Source organism: Ylistrum balloti, unplaced genomic scaffold (genome assembly GCF_031769215.1).
Source record: "Ylistrum balloti isolate Yb309-2 unplaced genomic scaffold, AGI_CSIRO_Ybal_v1 Utg369934, whole genome shotgun sequence".
Classification (NCBI taxonomy): Eukaryota; Metazoa; Mollusca; class Bivalvia; order Pectinida; family Pectinidae; genus Ylistrum; species Ylistrum balloti.
The window spans coordinates 962,900-984,406 of NW_026782045.1; the positions used below are offsets into that span (position 1 = coordinate 962,900).

General features: G+C 36.6%; 1 protein-coding gene across 1 annotated transcript; it reads left to right on the forward strand.

The window, feature by feature from the left end:
* Window positions 1-835: 835 nt before the first annotated feature.
* LOC132547125 (uncharacterized) lies at window positions 836-20,539 on the forward strand. Its single transcript, XM_060210879.1, has 23 exons — window positions 836-882; window positions 1,307-1,471; window positions 1,776-1,843; window positions 2,578-2,668; window positions 5,015-5,161; window positions 5,406-5,553; window positions 6,003-6,129; window positions 6,394-6,504; window positions 6,812-6,953; window positions 7,479-7,621; window positions 8,250-8,419; window positions 11,461-11,592; window positions 12,218-12,382; window positions 13,193-13,307; window positions 13,732-13,899; window positions 14,358-14,497; window positions 15,263-15,481; window positions 15,920-16,172; window positions 16,456-16,619; window positions 17,109-17,304; window positions 18,391-18,552; window positions 18,950-19,060; window positions 20,339-20,539. Exons 1-23 carry the CDS (start codon window positions 849-851, stop codon window positions 20,447-20,449), a joined length of 3,282 nt encoding a protein of 1,093 aa, XP_060066862.1. The 5' UTR covers window positions 836-848; the 3' UTR covers window positions 20,450-20,539.
* The last annotated feature ends 968 nt before the right edge of the window (window positions 20,540-21,507 follow it).

Genomic DNA, 21,507 nt, shown 5'->3' on the forward strand with positions numbered 1-21,507 from the left:
CACCTATATAGTACACTAAAATTAGAGATGTACTGTTCAGGTATGAACATAACCCATTCTATAGGGTTTATCTGGTGAGTCCAGATCACCATTTACAAAATTTCGATGAGTCCAGTTACAAAGAAATACAAAGTTCACAAAATTTTAGCGAGTCCCACTGGGAAAGCATAAATCCATTAATGAACTTTGTAAATAAAAAAAAATCATAGATATCTACATTTGTTGGAGAATTTTTCAGAGTTCAATTTTGCTCTTGAGTAATAAGGTATTACTGTAAAAATTGTTTGTAAATCTGTCTTAATAATATCTATGTTGAAGTAAGGTTACACAAATATATACATTTCAAAGTAATTTTATAGCCAGATACTATTGTGTAACGGGATATACAGGTGCATGTAATCGTGTGCTATGCCATGCCCTGTGTTATATGTCTTTGTCTTTGCTCTGTTTCTTAAATGTCTGAGGGCATACCAGTATCTGCTGTATAATGACTGAACAACTGACCAATTGACAGACAAGGACACTTCACATGTATTTCCCGCCACTTTAGCACATACATATAAAGCGACCTGGACCCCTCGGCCACAGGTCTTCAGATTATAATTGACATCTAGCAATGGACATCATATTATTTTCCCTATAACTATACATATCTACTGCCTAAGCTGCAAAGCTTTGACACCAATACATTGATGGTGGAGAGGACAGCTGCTCCAGGCTTTTTTCCTGTGTGTATAATGCAACATGATCTTCTTTGAAAACTTCACATTCAGCGAAGTTGATAAAAACTGTGAAAATATATTTATTGCAGCTGAGGAGCTATATTGAAGGAAACATCAAAAATCAAAATGGCAGATTCTTCAGCATCCCCCAAGAAGAAAGGTAAATTAAAGAATGAATGATATTCTTAATATGGATACTCATAGACTTACATCTATTCTAAATCCATGGGATACTGCTCCCGCGAATTTGTGTTGTAATATAACAGAGACACAACTCTGACAGTTACATATGGAATATGAAACAAGTCTTCCATTTATGAACTGAGATTGTTGTGCTTAATGTATTGTATTGAATATGTTTTGGATGAATGATCACAAAATAAACAAGAGTTCATGAAATGTATGTGTAGATTTTTTACCTGATTTTAGAAATCGATACAAATCAATTTTGTTTACGCATAATTTATTTCAAAATCAGTATAAAACACTTAAAGATTCACTGACCTATTTTATCACTTTTGTACACCTCTTAAGATGTATGATAGTGTGAATTGAAAATGAGTAAACTTATTTACTTGTTAAAGGGGCCAGGAAATCAAAGCGTCCAGAACCGCTTGGAGAAGAAGGGCATTCTAACCCAGGAACACCTTCTCCAACCAAGTCTGGAACACCTACCCCATCACAGACAGGAACACCTACCCCTCAGGCATCACCAGCTAAAACTGCATCGCCAGTGAAAGAGAAATCTCGTTAGTCTTCTTCTCTTATGATGAGTAAAATCAACGAGGGTGTTTAGTGACATGAAAGCAGACAAAAGTCACAGTGACAATAACTTTTAGCATGTAATGATTTCACAAAAAATTTTATTATTATTACGTCTGTCAGAAAAGATACAGTATTCAAGTTATACACGGTTTTAAAAAAACTCTAATTTTATCAATCTCATGAAAAGACTTTTTCGTTTTTTTTAATAAATATACTTATAAAGAGGGATGGAAGATGGATATTTCATCCAGTAAAATATCAAAATGTTTGCTTTCCATTTTTTATCAGAGGATGTGTTCCCCACAGATGTCCCAAAGAAAGAGAAGATGCCACCATCTCCTACTAAATCTGTTGAGGTAAGTAAAATGTTTTTAAACCTGTTTAGTTGGCTTGACATCTCCAGTCAAATGTTGTTATGTGTAGTAAATAATCTTGAGCAGATTTAGTAGGAAAGGAGAAGAAATGTACGTGGTTTTTGTTCCTGTAACAACCAATGTATTGTCTAGCTGTAAATGTTTTCTGTGTAAATTTTGAAAAGGCAGAGTATTATACTTTATAATCACTTATTGATAAATTTCTATTGATTTTAGACAGTGTGTTGTACTTCTATAATTCAATAATCCTCTCACAAGTATTTATTCAGCATCTTGCTAAACTAGAATCCTTCACATTGAAATTCATCTCCATTTCTCTTTTCTTATAAATGTTGATGTGAACCAGTCTGTAATTATGATACAAAACTTTGCATGGCTGTACTTTGGTCCTATAATGTATGCCTTTTAAATGGAATGTTTAATGTTTAAGATATTGGTGAACCTCAAAGTCTCCAAGGTTCGACAATAACATAAATATCCAATTATAAACATAAAACATCATAATATCAATCTTTGATTGCATATATTATAGGATAAGACTTAATCTACAACACCTAAATACACTATTAGAAAAAAGAATTCTGGAAAAAAGTTGGAAAAAAGCCCAATTTCTCTTTTTCTGTTCATCATAACAAATATTTGTATGTATGAATCAAAATAGATACTTGATTTACCTTTTAACATTCCTAGAGCTGAAGAAATGCTTTCTGTTCCAGACAAAGAAGAAAGAGAGCCAGTCTGTTGAGTTTACCAACATTGACCCCAAGGCCTATGGTATTGAGTTTGAGGAAGAAGAGTTTGTGTTTGGTAAGATAATGGACATAAGGTTTTTTAATACATGTATCGACAGATTCTGTGAATATATGCAAAATCTGTTTCAATCTGTTTAAATTTAGGGAAGCTGTCAAAAGAAACACAAATTGTAATACAATAATAAACTTTCACAAGAAGTTGTTATCTGCACCAGAAAATATATCCGTACCACATATTGACAGTCTTTCTAGATACAGGATTATTAACTTTTCACACAAAACATAGATACCAACAGATCTAGATATCCTAACAATACACACAAAACATAGATATCAACAGATCTAGATATCCTAACAGTACACACAAAACATAGATATCAACAGATCTAGATATCCTAACAGTACACACAAAACATAGATACTAACAGATCTAGATATCCTAACAATACACACAAAACATAGATATCAACAGATCTAGATATCCTAACAGTACACACAAAACATAGATACCAACAGATCTAGATATCCTAACAGTACACACAAAACATAGATACCAACAGATCTAGATATCCTAACAGTACACACAAAACATAGATACCAACAGATCTAGATATCCTAACAATACATAGATATCTCCACTAACCTACATTACCTATACTTCCTTATCCACAAAAGACTTTGATATCTCCACAAGATTTGGAATTTCCCCATCAGACTTCGGTATCCCAACAAGACCTGGATATCCTGATAACATATATATCCTCATAAGATTTAGATATCCTTGTCAGACGATGACATCCCCCACCAGACTTTGATATCCTTGTCAGATGATGACATCCCCCACCAGACTTAGATATCCTTGTCAGATGATGACATCCCCCACCAGACTTAGATATCCTTGTCAGACAACGACATCCCCCACCAGACTTAGATATCCTTGTCAGACAATGACATCCCCCACCAGACTTAGATATCCTTGTCAGATGATGACATCCCCCACCAGACTTAGATATCCTTGTCAGACAATGACATCCCCCACCAGACTTAGATATCCTTGTCAGACGATGACATCCCCCACCAGACTTAGATATCCTTGTCAGATGATGACATCCCCCACCAGACTTAGATATCCTTGTCAGACAATGACATCCCCCACCAGACTTAGATATCCTTGTCAGACAATGACATCCCCCACCAGACTTAGATATCCTTGTCAGATGATGACATCCCCCACCAGACTTAGATATCCTTGTCAGACAATGACATCCCCCACCAGACTTAGATATCCTTGTCAGACGATGACATCCCCCACCAGACTTAGATATCCCACTGAGACGATGACATCCCCCACCAGACTTAGATATCCTTGTCAGACAATGACATCCCCCACCAGACTTAGATATCCCACTGAGACGATGACATCCCCCACCAGACTTAGATATCCTTGTCAGACGATGACATCCCCCACCAGACTTAGATATCCCACTGAGACGATGACATCCCCCACCAGACTTAGATATCCTTGTCAGATGATGACATCCCCCACCAGACTTAGATATCCTTGTCAGACGATGACATCCCCCACCAGACTTAGATATCCTTGTCAGATGATGACATCCCCCACCAGACTTAGATATCCTTGTCAGACAATGACATCCCCCACCAGACTTAGATATCCTTGTCAGACGATGACATTCCCCACCAGACTTAGATATCCTTGTCAGATGATGACGTCCCCCACAAGACTTTGATATCGTCATTTGACTTCTATATGAACATCAGACCTGGATATCCCCACAAGGATTAGATATCCCCATCAAACATAGATATCTATAATGACTTGGATATCCCCACTAGGATTAGATATCCCATTTGAAACTCTACAGAAAATTCTATTTAATTAATAGTATAGTGATTTAGAATTAGTGTTATTAAGTTGTTACAATAAGCTAAAGTGATGTTTTCTATTTAAACTATTTAATTGATAGGTGACCAGTAATGACTAAACACTGGGAACGTAAGATAATGCAAACCTGGTGATAAAAACTTGAGAACTCAGTGTGCTCGAGAGGCTTTCTCTCCTGTTTCAACACTTTGGTTTGAGTTGTATTCTGTTTTTGCTTACAATTGTGTTTTGCTTTTGGTTGTATTTGTATTCTGTTTACTTGGAATGGTAGAAAATTCAGAATTGTTGATATTTTTTATCAATATATAGAGTTTATCGTGACAGTTTCTGAAGAACTTACTCTCTATTGTTATTCTGGGAGCTGTTTATTGATAAAACTATAAAAGTTGCACTGATAAGATTCTTTACTACTAAGTAAAACGTATAAAGTGATAAAATGGTTAAGATATCTCTGCTAATTTGCATATTTCTTTCTCTTCGTTTTTTGGTATAAAGACCCCCCAGCAAATGATGAGGCGCTGCCAGATCTCTACCGATTGCTTGATACACTGGAGGGGGGAGACAATGAACTGGAGACAGAAAGACAGCCACCTGCTCTTTTTACTCGCCCAGAACACCTTCCAAGGTTTAAGAAGATATCAGGTACTCTCTCTGCAGCTTAAAACTTGATGTAGTACAATCTTTCTGTAAGTCTTGAGATGTGTTTAAAAGAATTAATGTAATAAAATAAAACAAATGTTTTACATCATTTGTCATTCAAAAGGACCAATAGTCACTAGAATTGACAAAGTAGTCAATTAACTGCTAAACCTGCCGTATGTTTTAGAGAAGGGCCGATTATTACTGGAAGTAGAGGAGTAACCTTTAACCTTTTGTCATGTTTTAGAGTTGAAGCAGGAGATTGAGGATGCCGAGCTGGGACCTCACTTGGAACAATTTGAGGAGGGAGTCAAAGATGATGTGGTCATGCTTGGTCAAATCTCACTGGAGGATGTCCAGGAAGAGGAGAAACACCTGAGAGATGAACACATCAGGTGAGATATACCTATAGTTTTAAAGGTACAAACACCTCATGTCAGATATACCTATAGTTTTAAAGGTACAAGCTCTTATGAGTTCATTTGCATATGGTACCTATGTGCAGAGAGCAGGATAATTCATTTCAAAGATGAATTCTTTGAAATAAAATTCCTGTACAACTCTAATCAAACATAAATGTTATGCTGGTAAACATCAACTGAGCCACCTTGAAGTACATGTATTAACACAAGAAATTGCACTGAAAGATGTGAACCTGTTTGACTTGTTTAGCAAATTTCACAGTCATTCCACCCCCACACGCTTCAAAATCCCATCAGGGTTTGGATTAATATTGGGAGAATAAAGTTATACAATGGAGAGATTATTCCTGAGTAAATACAATATACTTGTCTGATTTGTCCTACCCTGATGTTTTAATTTTAAAGTTTTGTACTGTTTTCAGGTACATGGATCAGGAGGCTGAGAGGAAGAGAAAACAGAAAGAGGAACTCCTGAGGAGAGAAGAAATGGCTAAGAAACGTGTTGCTGAGGAAACCAAGAGGAAACGAGAAGAGATCATGCGTAGACTTGTAAGACTTTAATTGGCTTTATTTGAGGACATAATGTTCAAAATCTTTACAAGTGACTTAAGATTTTTACATGGTTTTTAATGATAAATTATTGCACATATCTATGGATGATCCAAAGAGAAAATGGCTATAAAGTTAAATTTGGCTTTGACTGCCAAAATTAAGAGAAATAATAATTAAAAAACTGAATCTCATCTATATATGTGGTTGTTTTCAAACATATTTGTTGAAGACATGATAAGAATTTATTCCTTTTGTTAACAGGACATGCTGAGACAAAAAGAGAAACTATTAATGGATCGTTTGCATCGTGCCTACCGCCGTGCTGAAAGTCAGCTCATCAGTGTCTTAGAACGCAGGAAGGGTGAAGTTAAGGTCCGTGCTTTCACAAGTGAATAGGATATTTTATCAATGTATTTATCCAGCAATACCTCCATATCTCATACTCAGTCCACTAATACAGTATTGTGGATACAGTGTTGTCAATGTGAATACAGTGTTTTCAAGTGTGAATGCAGTAGAAACATTTCTGTATGCTTGTAAAATGTTATCATTGCTGTGAAATAATATTCCATAGATAAGTTGAAAATTCTAATAAAATTATAAACTTTTTCCTCTTGATATACTGTCCCAATGCAAATCTTAGGTTTTATCATCAGATAATGATATTGAATATTCGCAGACATTCTACGGTGACCTGATGACTATAGATGGTCAGTATGGGGGAAGTCAAGGTCGTCGCTGGAAGGTCGACTGGGACAGAACACCACAGCCAATACAGGTCAAATTAGGATGTCTTCGTGGTGTCCGAGATAAACTGCCAGGTAAAATACTGATGTCCAGAACTGTTTGTGTGTCTCAGGGAGCTGGGCTCACACACTATCTGATGCTGCCATGGTTGTGTTAAGTTTGTGGTCCTACTGTGGAGCTGTTTGTGTCTCAGGGAGCTGGGCTCACACACTATCTAATGCTGCCAAGATTGTGTAAAGTTTGTGGTCCTGCTGTGGAGCTGTTTGTGTCTCAGGGAGCTGGGCTCACACACTATCTAATGCTGCCAAGATTGTGTTAAGTTTGTGGTCCTACTGTGGAGCTGTTTGTGTCTCACGGAGCTGGGCTCACACACTATCTAATGCTGCTGTTTTTATGTATAGTTCATGGTTGAGAGTGTTTGCATTGATAATTTCTTTGGGAAAAAAATAGAAAAAAAAGGCTTTTTACAAAATTTGTATTACCTGATTCAATAGAAAATATGGTGAAATATGAGCGCTGTTGATTTATAGACATGATAATGTATAAAGTTATGCTTGATTTACTGACCTAGCTTGAATATGTATAATTTTTATTTGTAGGAGGCCGGTATGTTTTGATGGTGTCTCTCTACAATAGACTTGGAGGTCATGTGCTGCGTTGGTCAAAACTCAAGAGTCAGATGTGGGGAGCAGCCAGCTTACCTGTCCAGCATGACGGTTTCTTCTATAATGTAGAGATGAAGGTCAGTTCTTCCCAGTTTTAGCAAAGTAAAATAATTGACATCGTGGTGATCAATACACAATTGATGTTCATGAATGGTTTTTAACTTTATTGCTAAAAAAGGGGGTCAATGATGTAAAATTTAAGTACTTCCAGATATTCTGATCTGTCAGAATTCTATCAGTACAGGACTCAAGACTAACATGTAGATTGGTCATTGACATAGTAACACTATCATGTACTTACTTCTTAAAGATTAGCCGTTACAGTACAAGATATAGATATCTTGTATGTACCTATACATAGGTATAAGATAAACTGAGAGACATTATGACATCAGGAATGACACAGATCACATACAATGTTCATTACATTTATGAAGTTATTATTCATGACATTTTTCATATCTATACCAGGTAAAAACAGTTTAGATTAGGAACATAATTTAGATATTTTATCACATTGCTGGGGTTATCCTGTAATAAGCCCATGCTCAGTGATAAGTCCATCCACATATAATAATCTCTGCTCAATAAGATTTTCCTGTAATAAGCCCAGCTCTTTACTTGAAGTAGGTAAACTGTCACACATTTTATCTCATTGCAGAATAAATATAGTTTGGTCATGGAAATCTTTTTTCTATTTTCCAGTTTGATCAGAGTGTGTTTACTGTGCTACCCTCCAAAGCTTCCCTCAAGCCGGGTATGGTATTGGTGTTTGAATTGTTTCTGCTTCGAGGAGCGACTGTAAAATCAGACCGAGTCGTGGGCTGGGGCAGCTTTCCTATCTGTGATGCCCAGTTTGATATCATTGAGGGAAAGTAAGTATCCCATCAATCTTTGTACCTACATCATTAATTCTAGGTAACCCTGTGGAGGGAGGGAATCATTAATTCTAGGTAACCCTGTGGATGGAGGGAATCATTAATTCTAGGTAACCCTGTGGATGGAGGGTATCGTTAATTCTAGGTAACCCTGTGGAGGGAGGGAATCATTAATTCTAGGTTACCCTGTGGATGGAGGGAATCATTAATTCTAGGTAACCCTGTGGATGGAGGGAATCATTAATTCTAGGTAACCCTGTGGATGGAGGGAATCATTAATTCTAGGTAACCCTGTGGATGGAGGGAATCATTAATTCTAGGTAACCCTGTGGATCGAGAAAATCATTAAATCTAGGTAACCCAGTGGAGGGAGGGAATCATTAATTCTAGGTAACCCTGTGGATGGAAGGAATCATTAAATCTAGGTAACCCTGTGGATGGAGGGAATCATTAATTCTAGGTAACCCTGTGGAGGGAGGGAATCATTAATTCTAGGTAACCCTGTGGATGGAGGGAATCATTAATTCTAGGTAACCCTGTGGATGGAGGAAATCATTAATTCTAGGTAACCCTGTGGAGGGAGGGAATCATTAAATCTAGGTAACCCTGTGGAGGGAGGGAATCATTAAATCTAGGCAACCCTGTGGATGGAGGGAATCATTAATTCTAGGTAACCCTGTGGATGGAGGGAATCATTAATTCTAGGTAACCCTGTGGATGGAGGGAATCATTAATTCTAGGTAACCCTGTGGATGGAGGGAATCATTAATTCTAGGTAACCCTGTGGATGGAGGGAATCATTAATTCTAGGTAACCCTGTGGATGGAGGGAATCATTAATTCTAGGTAACCCTGTGGAGGGAGGGAATCATTAAATCTAGGTAACCCTATGGAGGGAGGGAATAATTAATTCTAGGTAACCCTGTGGATGGAGGAAATCAATACATGCCATAGAAAGAGGGACATCAGTAAATCATTGTTACCCAGGAGGTGGAGGGAATCCATAAATCTTGTTATTCTTGTAGAATGAGGGACATTAGTAAATCGTGATAACCCTGCAGATAGCAAGACATCAACAAATCTTTGTTACCCCAGAGGTGGAAGGAATCTGTAAATGTTGGTAACCCATTAGATATAGGGCTAACAATTAGTTTTGGTAACCCTGTAGAAAGAGGGATATGATTGAATCTTGGTAACCATGTTGGTCGATGAACATTAGTGGTCTTGATCACCTTGTATGCTGAGGGACATGTGTAAATATTTGTAACCTGTAGGCTGAGGGACATGTGTAAATATTGGTGACCTGTAGGCTGAGGGACATGTGTAAATATTGATGACCTATAGGCTGAGGGACATGTGTAAATATTGGTGACCTGTAGGCTGAGGGACATGTGTAAATATTGGTAACATGTAGGCTGAGGGACATGTGTAAATATTGGTAACATGTAGGCTGAGGGACGTGTAAATATTGGTAACATGTAGGCTGAGGGACATGTGTAAATATTGGTAACATGTAGGCTGAGGATCATGTGCAAATATTGGTAACATGTAGGCTGAGGGACATATGTAAATATTGGTGACCTGTAGGCTGAGGGACATGTGTAAATATTGGTAACATGTAGGCTGAGGGACATGTGTAAATATTGGTAACATGTAGGCTGAGGGACATGTGTAAATATTGGCAACATGTAGGCTGAGGGACATGTGCAAATATTGGTAACCTGTAGGCTGAGGGACATGTGTAAATATTGGTGACCTATAGGCTGAGGGACATGTGTAAATATTGGTAACATGTAGGCTGAGGGACATGTATAAATATTGGTGACCTGTAGGCGGAGGGACATGTGTAAATATTGATGACCTATAGGCTGAGGGACATGTGTAAATATTGATGACCTATAGGCTGAGGGACATGTGTAAATATTGGTGACCTGTAGGCTGAGGGACATGTGTAAATATTGGTAACATGTAGGCTGAGGGACATGTGTAAATATTGGTAACATGTAGGCTGAGGGACATGTGTAAATATTGGTAACATGTAGGCTGAGGGACATGTGTAAATATTGGTAACATGTAGGCTGAGGGACATGTGCAAATATTGGTAACCTGTAGGCTGAGGGACATGTGTAAATATTGGTGACCTGTAGGCTGAGGGACATGTGTAAATATTGGTAACATGTAGGCTGAGGGACATGTGTAAATATTGGTGACCTGTAGGCTGAGGGACATGTGTAAATATTGATGACCTATAGGCTGAGGGACATGTGTAAATATTGATGACCTATAGACTGAGGGACATGTGTAAATATTGATGACCTGTAGGCTGAGGGACATGTATAAATATTGGTAACATGTAGGCTGAGGGACATGTGTAAATATTGGTAACATGTAGGCTGAGGGACATGTGTAAATATTGGTAACATGTAGGCTGAGGGACATGTGTAAATATTGGTAACATGTAGGCTGAGGGACATGTGCAAATATTGGTAACCTGTAGGCTGAGGGACATGTGTAAATATTGGTGACCTGTAGGCTGAGGGACATGTGTAAATATTTGTAACATGTAGGCTGAGGGACATGTGTAAATATTGGTGACCTGTAGGCTGAGGGACATGTGTAAATATTGATGACCTATAGGCTGAGGGACATGTGTAAATATTGATGACCTGTAGGCTGAGGGACATGTGTAAATATTGGTGACCTGTAGGCTGAGGGACATGTGTAAATATTGGTGACCTATAGGCTGAGGGACATGTGTAAATATTGGTGACCTGTAGGCTGAGGGACATGTGTAAATATTGGTAACATGTAGGCTGAGGGACATGTGTAAATATTGGTAACCTGTAGGCCAAACGACATTGCCAGAGGGCATCTGTTGTATTTAAATCATTGGAAATTAGTTGTTATTGAAGACTAGATGTAAGATATCTATTTCGTTTAGTCTGTCTCAGTTTGTTTACAATTTTTGAAAGTCTATGGTCTACAACAAACATGATCTTTACTGATCTAAAGACTAATCAAGTTGTTTTTGTTGTTTAGGTACAAGTGTCCATTTCTACGAGGCGAGATGGACCCTAACATCGAGAAACATGAGAAGGTCGAGGAGTTGGTGGCTGGAGACCTTGACCATTGGCTCTGTAACATGTATCTAGAGATTGTCAAGCTACCAAGGTATGTAACCTTCACCTTGTGAAGCAATGCTATAAAACAGGAAAACATTTGCCTTCACATTAGATTGTACATTTAAGCCCAGAGTTGAATTGACCTTAAAATCCAAAAGAGTCATATGTGTCAGTTTTATTTAACAAATTTTAGTTACTTGTTATTTTCAGTCAAGCGTGAAAATTTTAAAAATTGGGTTGAGTCAAATTGTAGTGAATGTTTTCTGTCTACAGTAGCCACAAAGTCTATAAATAGAATCAGGATGCTGACATTATGACATTAGTAACTTGTTGGAATAAAAAATGATCAAAGTTGTGTTTGAAATGAAGGACTTTTTGAAAGTCCTGTGAGTACAAATTATTTGATTATCTTCAAACTGTACAATAACATGTCAACCAAGTGAGTCATTATTTTCATGTAACATAGGATTTTTACCCGAGCCACAGATATATATCACAGCACATTCATCATGTAATATACCAGTACCTGGTAATAAGCCCACCTACTGCTGTGTCAGTAGTAGTGTGAATAATTTCCTTTTTTTTATCCTATTATTAGCCCACCCAAGTCAGCTATCAGTTGCTAAGCTTATTGTGAGATGACTACTTTATAACCTGAAGCTCTCTACCTACAGGTTCCTTGCAGGACAGAAGGAGTATGAGGTGGAGCTGGAGTTTTCCTCTACACTGACAGCCTATCCTGATAGAGTGAAGACTGGAGGGGAAGAAAATAGAGACGGGGAGAATCCAGAACCTGGCTCCTCTACCACTGTAGGCTCTGAACAGGAAACAGATATTGGGTAAGTTTTTGCCACCACTGTAGGCTCTCAACAGGAAACAGATATTGGGTAAGTTTTTGCCACCACTGTAGGCTCTGAACAGGAAACAGATACTGGGTAAGTTTTTTGCCACCACTGTAGGCTCTCAACAGGAAACAGATATTGGGTAAGTTTTTGCCACCACTGTAGGCTCTGATCAGGAAACTAAGGTTAAGTTAGTGTATTTTGTGGTGCCCCAGCCGCTTCAAATGAGATAAAAACAGGAGACCATAAATGACCTATGGTATGATAATCTTCCAGACAATATGCATGGAGTGCTCTAATAGTCCTTCTGTTTACAGAGGTCAGATTTATTAAAAGAATTGAATTAAAAGCCTCCTGCCCATAGTTAAGTGTAGATCTTCACCATTTTCTCTGTAACATGATCTGTAATGCATTGGACAGGAGAATCTGTAAATCCAACATAGAGGTTACTTGTGTTTCTATTGAAGAGTTGTTGATCATTTTGGAACACTGGGAGTGTGGACACTAGGCAATCAAGTTTTCTCTGTGCACCTGTGTGTGTCCTTCCTGATAACTCATATCTCATGAACCCTGAACAGACCTTATTCATTCTAGGGACATAGCAACCTGTTACCAAGGTTTATGCTTGATTTGATTTTAATGGTAATTGGTCATTGGTCAAGGTTAAAAGGTCAAAGGTCACCTTTGACCACTTATATAAAGAGTTGGGAGATATGTCAATTTGAGCCCCTGTTCATGTTGTTTTTATTAATGTACCATGGAGAAAGTTACTGAGCACTTACCAAATTGTTTCATGATTTCTTACAGGGCATCACGTGATAGTCTCAAATCTCCATCATTTTACGAAACAGACAATGAGGGAGGTCGTTCTGTGAGGTCAACAGCCACAACCACCAAGGTCAAACTCAGTGAGAACAGTATGGTAAGAATTATGTCAAACATGATGAACAGTGATTATTTGATATGTTTACACAAAAAACTGTTACTAGTTACAGTGACAAAGAACATAAACAGAAATCATATTACTTGTTCTGTGTTTTTAATTTGGCTTGTTAAAAGGAAAAAAAGTTTCAGAAATCTTATACAAAATGAAAACAAATTGAAGGTTATAGTTCATAAGTGATTATTTTTGTGAAATGTTACAGAACGCATACTTTAAAAGTAGATTTTAGGATCATCTAGGCCGTACAGATATTATTGTCATTGTGACATCATCACTTCATTGTCCTCCTCTGATGTCTATTACATGAGGTGAAACATAAAAATATTACCTGGGTATATCTAGTGAATAACATGGTTACATTTAATAAAAACCTACCTGGTATTGATATGCTATGACTTCACAGCTGGAAACAACAACCTATGGTTCGCGTATCATACACAAAGATAGAAAAATGAACATGGCCATCGGATCAGATTCAGAGGATAGTGACTCTGATATTGACGACATGTATGCTATCAAGAAAGGTCAAGAGTTCAAACAAGTCAAAGGAATGCCAGGAATGTTCTATAAGGTAATTACTTAATGAATTTTTTATACCTTGTTCTGACTCCTGGATCAATGTCATTGCTCTACCAACTTTATTTCTTAAAAATTTTTATAAAACTGTACAGGATGACCTTGACATTGCATTGTATCAAGCTTCTAATGCTAAGGTCAAGGTCACTGCTACTATGAAAGGAAAGTCATAATTATAGAGCCATGAATGAATGTTTGTCTTGGTTGTGAAAATTTTACTTCTGAGTCTAACTTTTCCTTCAGCATAAGGAAAGTTATTTGAAAGTTACCAGATATATATATATATATATATATGATAAACAGACTCTTGTACTTTTGTGAATGTAAATATGAAATTTGACACCGATTCTTAGATGACTAACAGTAGCTAGAAGTCAACAGAATATTCCATTACAAACATTGGTCACAAATAATCGAATTAACACTAGGGTGATTTTGTCTTTTAATTCGTAGCATTACCTAAACAACCCACAAGATGACTACAATAAGAAGTTGTTTTCCATGCTTCCACGAACCACACTGCTTGCTCCTCCAAAGAACAAGAAGAAACTCACTCGTGTGGAACAGCTGGAACAACACTCGATAGCAGTACAGTTAGTGTTGATTCTTTGAAGGCAAATTAAAGTATAGATGATATAGGTTAACTAAAACCATGTTGTCAGCCAATGAGGAGTAAATCTCATACTCCTAACAAGAAAGAAATGTATCACAAAGCTTACTTGAGTAAATATAAAATAACTCTTCCATACCCAGATTTTTTATGCTGTTTATTACAATGATGTTTTTATTCCTGTTTCCAGCTAAATGTGGTATAGAATATAGGGTGGTATTTCAGCTGTAAATAGATGAAATATGTCTTTGTTTTATCATAAGTTAACAAAAATTATATGTTGCAAAAGTTAGCACAATCAATTTGAAAAATATTAAGTTGTCTACTACTGTTTATTTATCAGATCATTTACATACTTTTGGAGAGAAATGATTTAGTTTTGGAGAGAATGGTTTATTTTTGGAGAAAAAATGATTTATTAACACAGCAAGGCCAGTTGTTAACTATAGCATTGCAAGTGATATAAGCTATTTCTTATCTCTCTGCATAATCCCTCCCTGAAAGGAGAACAGGAAAGTTTTAGCATTCTTAAAGGCCAAAGCTTACTGTGCATCTGCTGTTTTGAATTGAAGAAAAATTTGGTTAATGTCATGCAGTCAAAATAAGAACTGGGGTAGATGAAATATATTTACATGTTGTATCAAGCACATTGGAATTCATAGAAATGATGATAATCATTGCCCACATATAAAATTTTATTTTTTGAAAACATTTTTACTTGATTTTGATGTAATGAAATATTTTCCAGACCTGCATTTGCTGGTAAGGGTCGTACAGCACGAAAGAGTTACGAGAAGATCCAGTACGTGGGGCGTCAATTTCTTGCAGAGCTTGGCCTCTCACAGTGGAGAAGCCGTGAGTTCTGGGGGATGATCCTCTTGTTCATTGTTATCTTCTTCATGAGGATGTTCATGCACTACATAGGACAGTGGTTGTATCTACATGTCATCGATATTCCTGTCAACTCGTAAGTCATAGTAGTAGTACCGCGGGACCTCTGACATAGGCAATGGGCTTATTACAAAACAATAGTATAAATTTTCTTACTGTTTGCTTGTAGAATTTACTTGTAGTTCATGACTTATCTTAAAACATCCTCGTTACTCCAGGGATTACGATCTCTCTCTACACCCCTTGAACACATCATGGCAAAATTGAAGGTTCAAGATAAGATGACTTGTGAAAAGGCTAGTTTGATCCTTTGATGTACATTAAAAGAATCTCGAGGTCGCATGATGGTGTAATGTAATTTCAGTAATTGCTTTTATTAATTTCTTAATCAATTTTCAATTCACGTCCAGTAAGTAATGAGTTTGTAATTAAATCCAGTGTTAGTTAAATTACCATCCTGGATAATAATCATCATATTTAGATAGCACTTATCTTTTATTTTGTTTTTGCAAAGGTTTAACTTTCTGCCCTACACTGTGGAACTGAACTACCAGCCGACACTTTTAGTGACAAGGGAAGAGATTGGAGTAGTCTGGAGCGGTCCACTCCTCAATCTCATCATCTTTTGTCTGTTTATCATCCTCGTCTGGATCTCACAGCTCTTGTTTGGACTTTTCCCAGACCTTGGATGTAAATTTGTCATTGTGTATGGACTCCATACATTCCTTGATCCTCTGACCATTCTCATTGTGGATGCCTCGTTGGGGGTAAGTGGGTGATTCAATCTAAGTTTTTTGGACAATAAGTATGCTAGCTTATATTGTAATGAAGACAAAACTTAATGATTTTAGATAGAGATACTGTAAAATTATGTATATTTTGAGGCTTAAATTTGATGGGTTTTTTCAAACAAATCAATATTTCATGGGCACTTGACCTAAAGAATGGAGACTTAGACTTACTTCATCATTAAAGATAAAGCAATTTCGCAGATATATTCTGTAAAGAGCTAAAACATCCAGTGAAAATTTTTATAACTTTGTATTCTAGCGGCAAGAGGTGACAGCCATTAATCCAATCGCTGACTTTGCCAAGTTGTACTGGCACTTTGATACAGTGGAAGGGTCAGGTCTGGCTGGTATCTTCCTCACAGCATTCATCTATGTCTTCCACATGTTTATGACTGCCTCCTGTCTCTACATGTACTTCCTTAGGTAATAAATAACAGTGATGAAATAAACAAGGGTTGTCAACAAATGTTCAAACATTTGTTTGGAAGTATTCTAAAGGATAAAGTTATATTCATCTGGGGGGTTGTTAAATATTAATGCTTGGACGGCCATTAAAATTTGTCTGTTCTTGAAAATTTTTTAATTATTATGTAGGCATTTTGCATTATACCCCACACTTATGTAAAAAAGTGATCTTCCGGAGTTTTCCGTTTGCCGTTTTCCAAATTTTCAGCCATAAGAGGAGATATCTTTGTATCTTCACAATCTATTTGACTTACTCTTATTTACTTTCTGTTGTCACTGTTTACAAACCAAGTTCATAAGAAAGAAAAGGGAGATAACCTGGAACATCACACTGGCCATTTAGGTGTCACTAGGGCAATTGAATAACAGATTATTTTATGAAGAAAATCATACAAGTGTGAAAAACAATCTTGACCAATGATAATATATATATGTTTAATATTTCAGACTCCATAACAATGGCCGTTTGCTGGATGTATACTGGCGTCTCCGTGGTGATGAAGACAAGTTCTTCATCCCATATGACCTTGAAGTTTCGAACCAAGAACTAAACTACATCGCAAAGAAGGCTGAGATGTGGCGTGGGGAAGAGGGTGAGCGACGCAAAGTGGCGGTGTTTGACTACATTTGGGAGGAGGAAGATGTAAGACATGACAGAAACTAATATATCTTGTTAATGATCAGAGATCAATCCACTGCACTTTTCGTTAGTGTGTACCGACATATCAGGAGATAAACTGTCATGGTCCTGCTCCTTACATTAACATATTAGAGTATCGAATACTGGTTTGGTTAACATTAGCACTTAATGAAGGTGTTTTTATTTGAAATTATTCTTACATCATTTACTTCAAGTTTATGTCATAATGAACAAGAGGTCCAAGGGGCCTGCATCACTCACAAGCTAATCCAGTTATTCAGTCGTTTGACAAAGAATTTCAAACATTAAAAAAAATTTCTGAAATGATTTCCTGATTGTCGGCCTATTCATAAAAATTGCTTCGGACCAAACTTGGAAAATATACTTGTATGGATGAAGGATTTTTAAGCACTTACATTTCCGCTTTTGTGCCAACATCTCTGATTGGGACAGAATCAAGGCATTCTCACAAAAAAAAGGGATTTTAGAGAATTTCATCTATTTCCATTCTTTGGCCTAGCGCTTCTGGACCCGGGGGGCCTATACCCATTATTTAAACAGAATTTATTCTCCTTCACCATAGTATTCTTCAGACCAAGTACGGACAAAATACGAACATTTCTACAGAATAAGAAGGATTTTTAAAAATTTCCTTTTTTTGCCCGATTGAGCCTTGCCCCCTCCTCTCCTAGGGAACTGAGACCAGCCATTCATTCAAAATTGATTTCCTTTCGCCCAAGAATGCTTCAAACCAAATTTAGGCAAATTCCAATCATTCTTACTAGAGGAGAAATTTTTTTAAAGAATTTGTTCTATTTTCCGATTTGGTCTCTTCCCTCCCACCATAGAGGGCGTGGACCCACTGTTTTATACAAAATTTAATCAGTCCTTCATGACCAGTTGTGATTCGTAAACAAAAAATTGATGGAAGGTTTCCAAGGTATCCAAAAATGCAAAAATAAATAAATAAATAGATAAACTTTGGCCGGAACCTTTATATAGAAATTATAATGCTCAGATAACATGTACAGTTGGAAAGTAAAAGTGAATCAAAAAGCTTTATGAAATGCTTTTGTTTCATGGAAACAGGTAGAGGACAGCATCTGGGATGAGAAGGGAATCGAAAATCGAGAGAGACAAGATGGACGCAAGGAGATCACAACCCATGTGTCTATTCACACTGTACATCTTGATGGTTTGAGGGAACTGTACCGACATTTCCTACGTCTGCCAGATGGAGCTGTTGTTGAGGTAAAACAGAAGTATTTATGAGTATAAGTATAAATGAGACAAGAAATCACACTTGTTGCCATTGCTAGTGTCTTGTCTAATCTTTACACAATGTTTAACCCACAGAAACATCATAAGTCAAATGTCAGATCTAACAGCCTTCCTAAAGGGAAGTAATTCTGTCAAATATAAGATTTAGAATCTAAAAAATTTAGTTTTATGCAATACTAACATAAATGTATAGGAATAACAGAATCCCTGAGATGAGATGATTATACAGAATGTCCTACAGCTACTGAGTCTATGTTCACCATCAACATGTAGCTATATTGATCTTATAGAGTCAGATGATAATAGGTGTTGATGTTTAGGATAGAAAGTTAAGGTTGATATAATTTCTACATGTATCCTATAACAGGTATTTGGAGATATCAGTATTCCGGGAATGGACAAGGATATCAAGAATGCACTGGAAAAGGGCTCTAAGGGGCTGGAGAAACTCATGGGCTCTCAGGATAGCCTAAACAAGGTATGTGTCTTAATCATCACTGGAAAAGGGCTCCAAGGGGTTGGAAAAACTCATGGGCTCTCAGGATAGCCTAAACAAGGTATGTGTCTTAATCAACACTGGAGAATGGGCTCTCTCTAAACAAGGTATGGCTGGAAAGAAACTCATGGGCTCTCAGGATAGCCTAAACAAGGTATGTGTCTTAATCAACACTGGAGAAGGGCTCCAAGGGGCTGGAGAAACTCATGGGCTCTCAGGATAGCCTAAACAAGGTATGTGTCTTAATCAACACTGGAGAAGGGCTCCAAGGGGCTGGGGAAACTCATGGGCTCTCAGGATAGCCTAAACAAGGTATGTGTCTTAATCATCACTGGAAAAGGGCTCCAAGGGGCTGGAGAAACTCATGGGCTCTCAGGATAGCCTAAACAAGGTATGTGTCTTAATCAACACTGGAGAAGGGCTCCAAGGGGCTGGAGAAACTCATGTGCTCTCAGGATAGCCTAAACAAGGTATGTGTCTTAATAATCACTGGAGAAGGACTCCAAGGGGCTGGGGAAACTCATGGGCTTTCAGATGCATGTCTTTACTGACAATCCTTTAAAGCTTCCGATCACTATCTCAGTATCAGGTTAATGATGTTTGAGAGTGTTTCATTATCAAAGAAGACATTTTTTAAAAGAAATTCTTTCAAAAAATTTGAAATTTGGAGAATCCTTTCTGTTTTCTAGAAAAACCAATAAATGGATACTGATTGAAGGTAATATACTGTGAAGATATTTCTGTGGTGAATTTAAAGATATTTATGTATATGTTATGAAATGGTCCATTACACAGAGTCCATGTAAAACAAGTTAGAGATGAGGTCAGTGGAGTTAAAGGAAAAAATTAATATATGAATAAAACTGAAATACCCAGCACATTAGAATACACAAGTTAAGAAAAAATAATAAAATTACTAACAATCAAGAAATGTGTCACAGTGGTTCCTATTGTGTTAATTTAGAAATTAGACACCACAAAAATACTGTCTGTTTTCTTATTCAAATGTTTCCAAAAAATCATTTGTCTTTCATTCAGTCATATATATTTCTAATCATAAACAGTAAAATATGATTTTGATTTATGATTTATGATTTATGATTGGAGATTTCATTATTGTAACTTGACTCAAGTGTATCCGTGACACCCTGTCTTTAGAAGAATATTTAATTGACAAAATGCATTAAAGTAACATATTTGCATTGTTTTGCATGTGAAAAATGAATAATGAATTTTTTTTACTTCTTTTTTATCTAATAGGTCAGAGGTCGACAAACTGTTCACACACGAAGCGGTTTCCATGCCGACTCACCAACCCCAAGCAGCGCTGGATCTTCCTTGGAGAACCTCAAGTCAAAGAAACACATGTAAATGTGACCGCGTATCTGTGATAAGATCATCGTCTTTTAGGAAGATTTGAAAGATCCAAATTATTTTTCATTCATAAAAGAACCAGCGAAATACATGAACCCATAAGAAATGTAGATACCACGTTACGTCTTTTTGACAAATCGACTTGTATCGGAACATCCAATAATAAAAGGACAGAGAATGCTGTTTCAAATATGACTGTTTTCCAACTGAGAATTTCCATGTAATAATATATGATTTTTTTCTGTTTTTGAATGTTCTGTATATTTAACAGGATTGTGATTTTTTTAATCATAAAGATCTAAATAAAGGCAACATATCTACTTGTAATAGGGTTAGTGATAATGGTAATGTTTCCTGCTCAGAAAAATGGATTTATGGTTGATAAATTGAATTATTCAAATAATGGGGATATATAAATATGTGTATATCTACCGGCAAAGAAATCACATTGAAGGTTTTCTAATGTTTTATGTTTAAATATTGTTTTGTATTGCTTACAAGGAGAAATCTCTGCAAAAGAGAGGTATTGGCGATAAGGTAAAATTTGTTTGAGATATCACATGACAGACATCTAATGGACGAAAATAGAAACAAACCTAGATATATAGATGAAAACCTCGCAAGAAAAAAGTATTTTATCTACTAAAAATATTGGGCACCTTCATTATGTATTTTGTTTTGGAATAATGATTTGTGTCCAATCTAAATTAGTTTTGTGTCCATTTTATTTTTTTACACTGGTACATGTAAGTACAGTTGGCTGTAACATATGAAAATGTTGTTAAAGGTATTTTTAAAAAAAATATTTTTGAAGTTTGAATGGTCTTTGATAGAGATAATTTGTTCAACACGTATAAAGTGTATCTCAATCTTTTAATTGTTAAATAAAATTTTATATTCTAATAAGCTGGCCTTAAAAAGCACGTCAAATTTAGACGATTTTGTTTTACATTTATGTAAGCAGGTCTTACTGTTCTATATCTATATCAATTTGTAGGATGTTATTTACACGTAGAGGATTTTCTCATTGTAGAACCACATGTAATGTTACTGTA